The sequence below is a fragment of the Lontra canadensis genome, unplaced genomic scaffold (genome assembly GCF_010015895.1).
Source record: "Lontra canadensis isolate GAN:19392208 unplaced genomic scaffold, GSC_riverotter_1.0 scaffold206, whole genome shotgun sequence".
NCBI classification, from domain to species: Eukaryota; Metazoa; Chordata; class Mammalia; order Carnivora; family Mustelidae; genus Lontra; species Lontra canadensis.
The window spans coordinates 701,683-712,682 of record NW_022631200.1 but is presented as its reverse complement, the minus strand read 5'-3'; the positions used below and the strand labels follow the sequence as shown (position 1 = coordinate 712,682).

Sequence of the window (11,000 nt, the reverse complement as noted above, 5' to 3'; positions counted from 1 at the left end):
GGAGGGGGCGGGGCCGTCCCCGCGCGCGCCGCCGAGGGGCAGGGCCCCCTGGCCCCCGCCCCCTTCCCACGCGCCGGCCCTGTCGCCCCCGCGCGCGCACACTCGCGAGCCCAGGCGACATGCAAATGAGGTACCCGAGAGGCGGGGGTCCGGGCGGGGAGAGGGGAGCGGAGGGAGGGGAGGCCCGGGGCCGCGCGCTCCTGGAGCGCGCCCCCACACCTGCTTCCGCGCCCGCCGCAGCGCGCGCGCCGACCTCGCGCCCCGCGGAGTCGGCCCGGGCGCGCGCGCGCAGACCCCCTTCCTGGCGGCCCTCGCCATCCTGCGGCCCGCGCGCCGCTCATTGGCCGCCGCCCCCGCAGGGCCCGCCCCGCGCGCTCAGGCCGGCGGGCGCGCGCCTGCACAGGGGTAGCGGAGGGGCAAGGGGCGAGGGCACTGTTCCAGAGACCGGGGTTCTAGTCCAGGCCCTCCCAGCGGAGCGAACCTTATGATCGTGGAAAAGTGGGACCCCTCTCTGGCCTTCAGTCTGTGTGCCCGGTCCAAGGGGGTGCACTGGCACCTGCAGCCCCAGCTGTTAGCGGCGCGTCTGCCTTCCTTCCGCTCCCCTTCAGGATACCCTAGCTGGGTCTCGTGGTCCCAGGCTCCAATGACATGACGGAGGTGGTGGGTCTGGTGGTGGTGGTGGTGGTGGCGATGACGGTAGCTTATTGAGTGCTTACTATTACTAACCAACAACACTGCTGTATCTGTTTGACCCAGGTGGAAACTGGCCCAGAGAAGCAAAGTCACTTGTTCATTAGCGGCAGAGCTGGAGTCTGCCCCAGGTGTAAGGGACTCCATGAGGTCCCCTTGTCTCCTTGGGTCCATGTCTTTTCGCTCCCTGGACCGTTGGGGTCCTTGAGATCTGGTTTGGGTCTTGGTCCTGCTGCTTACTGGCAGAGAGGGCTTGGACAACTGACTTGGCTTTCCTGTGCCTCCGTTTCCCCAGTTGCAAAGTGGGGGTGAGGTACCATTATTCAAAGGGTTGGTGTGAAGCTTAGCCACTCACCAGGATATCTCGAGGCACTGGTGTGCACTGAGCACTCTGTGTGTTATCCTCATGACATGTCTGTGTGAATAGGTGTAAGCATTCGTCCTGTTTTGCAAAAGGCCTGAGGCTCAGAGAGATGAGCACTTTGCCCCAGAGCACACAGAGACTGAGCGGCAGACCTCGGCACTGAACTCAGAACTCTGACTTGGGAGCCCACACTTAACAGTGCTGGCACATTTCTTCATCCATGACTCGGAGCCAAACGTCAGCGGCGACCAGTCCCTTTCTTCTTCTAGTCCTGAACTCCCACTCCTCTCACTCTGCCAATCAGAAGCGGCACAAAACATCTCTGGGCCTCCATGGCTCACGTGTAGTGGGCTCTTTGCTTTGAGGATCGAAATACTGGCCCCTACCCTTAGTTGGACTCTATTCTATTCTCCCATGAAGATTTTTTTTTTTCTTTTGGCTCAAGTTGACCCTGAACTTCTAGGACAAGAGTTAGGGAGGCTTAGGGCACACCTGTGTGACCTCTGTACCAATCGGTACAGAATTGCCTTGCTGTTTTACCCACCAGTGTGGCTCTAATTGTCCAGGTGAATGTCCACCATGCCCAGGTGAAGAGACACAGACCTAAGGGATGGGCGAGGTGTTGGGGGACAAGGGATGCCCCAGACCCTCCCTGCACTGACGGCTGCCCCCTCTCTCCTCTTAGCCCGGCTCCAGTGCCCAGACCCAAGCCCCCCACTGCTCAATGGACACCCCCAGCCCAGACCCGTTGCCTTCGCCTTTGCCGGGGGAGGAAGAGAAACCTCTGGCTTTACCTCCTCCTGTTCCCCGGGGACGCCGAGGCCGGCGTCCCGGGGGGGCCACCTCCTCGAATCGGACACTCAAGGCCACCCTCCCTCGCAAGCGGGGCCGCCCCACCAAGTCAGGGCAGGAGCCCCCGCTGGCACAGGGGGTGACAGCCCCTGTGGGCGGCGGCAGTGGCAGCGACCTCCTGTTGATCGATGATCAGGGTGTGCCCTATACGGTCTCTGAGGGGTCAGCGGCAGGTTTGCCTGGGGGCTCTGGCCCTAAGAAGGCCCCGCACTTCTGCCCTGTGTGCCTGCGGGCCTTCCCTTACCTCTCCGACCTGGAGCGCCACAGCATCTCACACTCAGAGCTAAAGCCCCATGAGTGCAAGGATTGCGGCAAGACCTTCAAGCGGTCCAGCCACCTGCGGCGGCACTGCAACATCCATGCCGGCCTCCGGCCCTTCCGCTGCCCTCTCTGCCCTCGCCGCTTCCGCGAGGCAGGCGAGCTGGCCCACCACCACCGTGTCCACTCTGGGGAACGCCCTTACCAGTGCCCTGTCTGCCGGCTGCGCTTCACGGAGGCCAACACGCTCCGGCGCCATGCCAAACGCAAGCACCCTGAAGCCATGGGGGTGCCCCTGTGTTCCCCAGACGCAGGGCCTGAACCACCGTGGGACGACGAGGGCATTCCAGCTACGGCAGGGGCCGAGGAGGAGGTGGAGGAGCCGGAGGGGAAAGAGCTGGCTTGACCCACACCCTGGGCCACCGCTACCGGGGTCACATGTAGAGCTGGGGTCTCGGCTGGTGCTGAGCCTGGGCAGGAAAGCTGGGACACCCTCAAACCTGGTGGTCTTCCCGTTGTGGGAGGGGGTCGAGGGTGAGGACCTAAACTCCTGGGTCCTGCTGCCTTCTGCCACCCTCCCCGGGACTGACAGGCCCCTGGGGGCAGGGACCTTGGAAATAAATCTCTGCCTACTGGCTTCTGTGTGTAATCAGTGTCGGTACCAGGGCTGGTCCTTCCTTCAGATGCCTTCCCTTCCCTATGCCACCCTGAGGGGAGTGCATGGAATTTGGGAGAACCCATGTCATGTGCCTTGTTACAACGCTTGGCGCTGAGGGCGGTCTTGGAGGAAGTCTTTGTCCCTTCTCTCGTCTCCAGCTGACCTCAAAGGACTCCCTGTAAATATCGGCTCTGAGTAAAACACTGCCCCTCTGTGCAAACGTGACTTTAGGTCCTCATCCCCCATTCCAGCCAGATTCTTGGAAATCCTGCACCCACTACCGTGCCCCATCTCTTTGTCCTGACACAGTAAGGAAATACGGAGTTGAGGGCTGTGGGCAGACCCTACGACTTTGGTAAGGCTGGGGGCGGGGCTAAGGAAGCAGGAGGCAGGGTTGGGACCGAGGGGAAGGCAGTATGTGAGGGTTGTAGGCGGAGCTTAGGGGAAGGTGCGGAGAACTAGGGTGGGGCTCGGATTGCTTTAGGGGTTGGCAGGCAGAAGGTGCGAGCGACTTAGAAGGAATGAGTCGGGTTTATTAGGAGGAGAGGAGAGGTTGAAGGGGAAACTTCAGGAGAGCAAGGTGTTAGGAGAGGCGGGAGCTGAGAGATGGTCATGACTTACTCAGGCCTAGGGGAGCGAAAGGGCGTACCTAAGAAGGGAGTAAGGAAGGGAAACCCCGGAGACTGAGGGGCTTAGGGGGAAGGGGCGAGGCTGGCGCGGGGGGCTTGGTGCAGCCTAAAGACCTCTGAAAGGCTGGTTTAGAAGAAAGAGCTGAGGCTGAGGAGGGAGAGGTGGAGCCCTCGGGGACCCGCAGGTCGGGAAGAGCAGGAGAAGCAATGGGCGCGGGGGCGAGGAGGTTGGATTTTTGAGGCAGTGGGTGGGGCTTAAGTAATTAAGCCAGAAAATGGGCGTGGCTCGGCCCATGCCGAGGGGCGTGTCCTCACCGGACGTCCGGAGCGTGTGGGCGGTGCCCTAGGCGGCAGACTCTCAGGGCGCACGCGCACGTTGCTAAACTCGGCTACCGGAAGCGGCCTAGGCTATCCCCGTCCGCGTCCCCGAGCTAGTGCGCAGGCGCAGTTCCCCGTCCCGGTCGCCGCCACCGCCCCCTCTTTCCGCTCCTCCACGCCGGCGCCTCGGAGACGGGCGCGACTTCCGCTTCCGGGCGGGCGGGCAGGCGGGCGGCGCGGGGCTGCCGGGGAGGGGGAGGGGGCGGCACTTCCGGTCGGGCCCTCGGGTCTCCCCGGAGCGGCGGCGCCTCCTCCGCCTCCTCGGCCTCCTCCCGGCGGAGACCCCTGCGCCGGTGAGTGACGGGGCGCGTGGCCCGGGGGCCCGGGGGCAACGGGGGCGGGGGGTCCCGCCCTGGCCCGCTCTGGTGCGCAGAACGTCCCCGTCCGTGCCTCTCCCGCCGGGCCCTCGCCAGGGGTCCCCAGTCACTGGTCGCCCGTGAGACCTCTCCAGACATTTGCCCCATTAACGCCCCCACGCAGGACGGCTGCCACAGCGCCCTCGTTTGCGGCGAGCCCCGAAACTGCTGCCATGGCCCCCACTAATGCTTTCTCAGAGGCTCGCCTGTGCATAACCCCCCGTCGTTGCTTCCTGCAGGACAGCCCCCCGAACGCCCCAGCACTGCTCTCCCACCCTCCGTTAGTAGCCCCCACCGGCTGCCTCCAGAGGGTTGCGCTAGTGCTGTGCTGCGGGACTGCCCGATCTCTGTGCACACACCACAGCCCCCGCGTCCTGCACCCCCCGCCCGCCCCCTCCTCGTGTAAAAATACTTTCTGTTCTGGTCTGCAGCCCAGAATGCCTTTTTGTCCTTGTGCAGCCCCCCGCCACCCGCCGTAGGTCTTGAGAATACCCCTTGCCATCGCCCCGCGCCCCCCGCCCTCCAAAGAACAGCTCCCGGTAGAGTTTTGCTCTCACACCCACATCCTCTCCCCCTTCAGGTAGAAATCGCTGCGGGTTGGGCCCCAGGCTCCGATGAAATGCTTGTGCCCCGCCTCCCTCCCCTCCCCCACCTGGGGCAGCCCTTGATCTCACAGAACAGTGCCCCACACTGAGGCTCTCCCTCAGGCTGCACCTCTTTCGCTGGCCCTGGCGACTCTCCGCCTGCCACTTCTTGCCCAGCTCCATTTCATCTTCCTGGACACCTAGAGGAGACCCCCAGCCTCCCTGTGGCCTGACCTGTTCTACCTAGGCATTGATTGATTGATTCATACATGAATTCAGAGTTGCAGGTACAGGGCATACAGAGGTGAAGGAGAGAGATACAGTCATTCATTTTGTGGGTTTACAGTTTGAGGGGAGGGTTCAAGAACGAGTGAATCAGAGAAATGCTGTTTTCTGGGTTCTCCCAGAGCCCAATGGGCTGCTTCAGAGGTGAAACCTGAATTAGCAGAGGTGACTTAGCTATGTAAAGATCTGGATGGACTGTTTCAGGTAGCCAGAATAGCAAGTGCAAAGGCCCTGAGGTGGCTGGGATCATGGTGAGTGGAAGAGCACCAGGTGAGGCCGGTGAGGTTGGAGCAGAGAAACTGAAGAGAAGGACGAGGAGAGAGAGGGTGTGATCTCACCTGGCCTTGGGGGTAAGGGCGTTGTGATCAATTATCTGGCCTTTGTCATCTCCACCAAGCCCAAATTGGTCTTCATTTGTTCATTCATTCATTTGTTCCACAAGTGTTTGATGAGGACCTCTTACACTCTGGTGCAACAGAATGGCTAGGGACGCAGTAGAGAACAAAATAGACAAAAATTCCTGCCCTCGTGGAGTGCCTATGCTAGTTCATGGGACAATTAAAAAACAAAATACCTGTGTGAAGAAAATGTAGCAGACAGGGTATAGTTGCAGGGGAGAGGGCAAGAAGGCCTCCTTCAAAAGATTCCTATGGTCATCCTGTTGCTTCAAAATGCCACACACCAAAAAGTTACAGCTGTGTGTGAACCCCGTTCCTCCTGGACAACTGCGGCCAAGTGGGGGCTGCTCTTTCCAGCTCCCCCCAAGAGTGAAGTGGTTGGGGGGGTGAGTCCTGCGTTCCTCCAGTGCTCACATATCTGGACAAACCACGTCCTCTTTTACGAGCCCCATTCATTCACTTAGTTCACATATATTTTCAGAGACTGACATTGTTCTCGGTCCTGGGAGCCCACCTTCTCCAGGGGAAGGCCGACAACAAGAAAAGCAGAATATCTAGTTTATTAGGTGATGCTGACAGGGAAAGACAGAAATGCAGCAGGCTGGGAAGAGCAGGAATGTTGGTCTGAATGACAGGTTATAGTGGTCATGGAGAGCCTCACCAAGGAGACAGCATTTGAACAGAGACGTGGAGGAGGTGAGGGGGAGAGAGAGAGGTGTATAAATAACAATCAGAGTATTCCAGGTGGAAGCAACAGCCTGTGCAAGGGCCCTGGGGCAGGAATGTTGGCACATTGGAGGAGCAGCCAGGTGGCTGTGGAGTCTATGCAGGTCATAAAGACTTTGACTTTGAGTGAGATGGGTGTCACTGCAGGGTCTGAGCAGGGGAGGGACAGGTTTGGCTTTAGTCCTCCTGTCTATTAAATGAGTAATAGCAGTGCTTATGAACCTGTTACAAAGTCTCAGACAAGAGCCATAAGGCACCTAGTAACAGTGCCTGTTGGTGTTCTGTAAATGCTGGTGGCTAGTTCTGGGGCCAGGTGGCACGGCAGTGGGGTGGTCTATTTCTAGTATAAGGCGGAGTGGGGGCCTTCCCTTGTTTCGGAGAGCCAACAGTGAAGGACGGCATGCTGTCGTGGGCAACACTCTCAAACCCCATTCCTTCAGTTCCTGGCTCTGCTACAGCCTGTTACTGGGGTGACCTCAAGGGATTCATTGACCTCTGTAGCCCTCAGTCTCTTATTCTGTGAATCAGAGTTAATAACGGTAACCATGCTCTTGAGTTATCAGGAAGACTCACTGAGTCAACACACGTAAAGGGTTTAGAACAGCTTGGCCCACGGAAAGCACTTCACGTTCCTTGTCATTCTATGTCACTGCTACTGTTATTAACAGGCTAGACTTCACCACAAGTCAACGCTGGTGCAACAGAATGGCCCACAGGTCCTGGTATCAGAGAGACCTGGAATCCGATATGTGCTCTCCCCTTTACTGGTTGCATGACCTTGGGGAAATGACCCCCTGCACCCCCCTGCCAGTTTCCCCACTTCGAAAGTGGCCCCAGCAGCAGTGCAGGACCACTGTGAGGCCTCGGGGTGATGCTACAGCTCAGACCAGTTGAACAGTAAACATAGCCGTCCTGATTAGGACTGTGGGGGCTCCCCCCGGCCCCCAGTCATGCCGCTCTCCACACAAAACCCTCCCATGACTCTCCGCTCCTTAGACACTAATTGAGGGCTTGGAGAGGAAACGCCTCCTGTTGCCCAGTGGAAATACGGTGAGCCTGAGTGGTTCTGCCCCCCAGTACTACTCCCTGTTCCCCACAGCCACCACTCTTGGGCATTTTTCCACTGGCCCTTGGGTCGGATGCTCCTTAGAACATCCCTGCCCTTCGAATTCCCTCTCTGGGGACCCCCCCACCATGCCACCTCCATCTCTGCTAACTGCCCCCTCCCTTTCTCAGGGAGTTCTAGGCAGCGCAGTCTCCTCCCTTTGCTTACTCAACAGGCGTTTTCGGATAGATGCTAGCAGTTTACCTCTGAGCTCTGCTTTAGCTGCATCTTCACGAAGTTTTGGTAGGTTGTGTTTTCATTTCTACTCCCCTGGGGTTCCCTGAGATTTCTCTGTGGAACCACTGGTGACTTCAGAGGGTGTGTTTAGTTCCCATATATCGGCAAATACTTACCAAGCAACCACGCCGTGCTGGGTGCTATGCTCGGTGCTGGGGGGCCACAGCGGCGAACAAGACGGGCCAAATCCCCATCCTCTTCGGTAAACATGAGGGGAAGGAAGTATACTCAGCAGGTCACAGCAGGGACAGTGCTGGAAAGTGCTGCAAGATGCAGCGTTAGGGAGGACAGGGTGGGCGTGACATCTGAGCAGAGGCCCGAAGCAGACAGGCACAGGTCGGAACCTTGAGATCTGGGGGACAGTCTCCTCACATCGCTGCTCCATCTGTTCGAGACGGTGACCCCCTTCCCCTCCCTCCCAGCCCCTGGCATAACCTCTCATAACCTAGAGAACACCCCCAAATACGGCTCCTGCCCCTACAGCTGCACCCCACCTTTGTCCACCTTAGCAACCTGGAAAAACAATCCTGTGGGGGGAAGGGGTGGGTCGAGCCTCGGGCTTGCTCTGTGACCTTGGGCAAGTCACTTGACTTGTCTGTGCTTTGGGGATATTTCACTATCGAATTCATTATCGAATGGGGAGAACAGTAGTTCCTATGTCATAGTCTCACAGGTTTGTGGGGATTGAGTTAGCATGTGTAGTGGGCTTGGAACACATTGGACCTATAGGAAATGCCCAGGAAACATTGGCTCTTAATAGTATGTACTCTGGGGGAGGTGAGCTGAGGCGGTGGCTTCTTTCCTAAGACACTTGGCTCCCCACCCCCTCCATTCTACCGCGTGCTGCTCTGTGCCCACCCGGACCACCTAGCCTGGTCTCCCGGATTTAGGTGTCACCCACAGGCCTCCACTACCACTCCAGCCTTTGCCTTTGTTCCTTCTGGAGATCAGATGAACTAGAGGGGGTGTGAAGGGCATGGGCTGTTGAGTCTCGTCCAAGGACACCCAGAGCTAGATGCTAAAAATATCGGCCTCTTGGCGAGGGGAGTGGAGGAGACACTCACCTTTCACCTGTGGGGGGAGAGAGCCAGCTGGATGGATGGGAGCCGATGGGCCCTGGCCGTGGTAGTCGCCACGGACCCCTTCTGTGGGCTGGGCACAGAGCCAGGCCCTCAGCGGCCAGGGATTATGGCCACGAAGCATGCCACACTGGGGGTCCTTCTCTCCACTGGGTCTGCACCGACTTGGTGGAGGCGTTCCCCAGCCCCTGCGTGGCTCAGGTTCAAAATTAATCGAAGGAGCTGAGGTTCAGGTGTGAGTAGGGGATGCAGACAGGGACAGCTGCCTGGAATGAATAGTACGGTAGAGGAGGTGCCCAGAGAGTGGCTGCCATGGCAGGGGAGGCAAGGACGCTCCCCGCCCCTGTGGGGGGTGAGGACAGGAACTCGCTCCTCCCAGGTGTGTGATGGTCTGAAGGTACAGCTAGTTCTGGGGACTGAAAGCTAAGTGTTTCCTTATGTCCTAGGTGAGCTCCCTTGAGTCCCTGACAGCCTCAGGGGTTGCCGCCCCTTTTGGAAATGGAGAAAGTGTGGATGGGGAAGGAGTGGGCCTTGAATGCGGGTCTGCCCAGGGGCAGGGCGCGTGTATTTTCCGCTGTGTCAGGCTGCCTTCCCTCTCACTGTTTGTCCTCCTGCCTAACTTGTTTCCTCCAGGCAAACACATTCTACGGCCCACCTTGTAGTAAAAGAACAGGCCCCCAACACTGATTTCATTCCCGTTGTCTTGGTTTGTTGGGACTTTCTGTCACCACTAGCGGCAGCCAGAGTGGTCTCTGTAGAATGCCTTCCACTTTCCCAGGGCCCGCATGGTGCCCGGAACCTCCGCCCGAAGGCCATGCCTGGGTGTGCTGGTTGGATGCCCCCATCAGCCTTGGGACGGAGGGATGTACTTTGTCACCTCTCATTTGTAGGTGAGGAAAGCCAGGCACAGAGGGGTTCGGACACTTGCCTGTGGTCACCCAGCTACGGTGTGGTGGGGCTCAGAGTGGGCCTCGCATTCTGGCTCCAGAGTCCACCCTCTTTTATTATCATTTTATAGAATCAGAACTTGAGGGGATTGAGGGCAGGGCTCATGTGTGTGTTTTGGAGAGGAGGATAGGGCACAGTGCTGAGGCCGGAGAGTTTGCCCGGGGTCTGTGACCAGAGGCCAGGGATGCCGGGAGAATGAAATTGGGGGTGGGGAGCTGAGGGTCTGCAGGGAGCCCTGGGGATGGGGCCGGGGACAGGTAGAAAGAATGTGTGAAGACCTAAGAAACAAGGGGAAAATGGAAGAGATGGGAGAGGAGGAGCAAAGAGGAAACAGAAAGGAGGCGGCTGCCGCAGCTGCAGAGGAGCCCACCTTGTTGGGGTGTAGGGACAGGGCAAGAGAGGGGCAAGGCTGGAAGATGGAGTGCGGCCGGCACTTGGCCACGTGAGGACGCGGCGCGGGCGCCCAGACCTGTTTGCTCAGCCCCATCCTCTTCTCCGCAGGGTCTCCCGTCGCCCACCCCGCCCAAGATGGAGGCAAACGCAGCAGGCAGTGCCGCCGGGGGTGGTGGGGGCAGCGGCATAGGGGGCGAGGATGGGGTTCACTTCCAGAGCTACCCCTTCGACTTTCTGGAGTTCCTCAACCACCAGCGCTTTGAGCCCATGGAGCTCTACGGGGAGCACGCGAAGGCGGTGGCCGCACTGCCGTGCGCCCCGGGGCCGCCGCCCCAGCCCCCACCCCAGCCCCCTCCGCCCCAGTACGACTACCCGCCCCAGTCCACCTTCAAACCCAAGGCGGAGGCGCCGTCTTCATCGTCATCCTCGTCCTCGTCGTCGTCCTCGTCGTCTTCCTCCTCTTCCTCCCAGGCCAAGAAGCCCGACCCGCCCCTGCCACCTGCCTTCGGGCCCCCGCCGCCCCCCCTATTTGATGCTGCCTTCCCCGCTCCACAGTGGGGCATCGTCGACCTCTCTGGACACCAGCACCTTTTTGGGAACCTGAAACGCGGAGGGCCCGCCTCCGGGCCGGGGGTGACGCCAGGGCTGGCGACCCCCACCGGCACGCCGGGGCCTCTTCCCGCCCCCTCCCAGACCCCGCCGGGACCTGCCGCGGGGGCGGCCTGCGACCCGAGCAAGGACGACAAGGGCTACTTCCGCAGGCTCAAGTACCTGATGGAGCGGCGCTTCCCGTGCGGCGTGTGCCAGAAGTCCTTCAAGCAGTCCTCGCACCTGGTCCAGCACATGCTGGTGCACTCGGGGGAGCGGCCGTACGAGTGCGGCGTCTGCGGCCGCACCTACAACCACGTCTCCAGCCTCATCCGCCACCGCCGCTGCCACAAGGACGTGCCGCCCACCGCCGGGGGCCCGCCGCAGCCGGGGGCGCCGCTCCCGCCGCTGGGCCTGCCCGCGCCCGTGGCCGGCGCGCCCCCCACCGCCGCCCCCAGCCCGGTGTCCTCCG

General features: G+C 60.1%; 2 protein-coding genes across 4 annotated transcripts in view; both read left to right on the top strand.

Moving 5' to 3' along the window:
* Positions 1-4: 4 nt before the first annotated feature.
* On the top strand, positions 5-2,801 carry ZNF524 (zinc finger protein 524). Of its 3 annotated transcripts, none has more exons than XM_032848546.1 (2): positions 5-130; positions 1,740-2,801. In XM_032848546.1, exon 2 carries the CDS (start codon positions 1,779-1,781, stop codon positions 2,568-2,570), a length of 792 nt encoding a protein of 263 aa, XP_032704437.1. In that variant the 5' UTR covers positions 5-130; positions 1,740-1,778; the 3' UTR covers positions 2,571-2,801. The 3 variants fall into 3 exon arrangements, with proteins under 3 accessions (XP_032704437.1, XP_032704436.1, XP_032704438.1); XM_032848545.1 differs by having other exon boundaries at positions 39-130; positions 757-2,801; XM_032848547.1 differs by lacking the exon at positions 5-130 and adding an exon at positions 392-1,641.
* Positions 2,802-3,883: 1,082 nt separating this feature from the next.
* The window catches only part of ZNF865 (zinc finger protein 865), a 10,097-nt gene continuing 2,980 nt past the window's right edge, over positions 3,884-11,000 (top strand). The window contains exons 1-2 of the mRNA XM_032848732.1: positions 3,884-4,122; positions 10,049-10,990. Coding sequence (XP_032704623.1) covers positions 10,076-10,990 — 915 coding nt within the window. The 5' untranslated portion in view covers positions 3,884-4,122; positions 10,049-10,075. The remainder of the gene's footprint in view (positions 4,123-10,048; positions 10,991-11,000) is intronic.

What these genes read in the sequence shown, in the direction of transcription:
- ZNF524 (XM_032848546.1), top strand. Translation starts at nt 1,779, where the DNA reads ATGGACACCCCCAGCCCAGACCCGTTGCCTTCGCCTTTGCCGGGGGAG.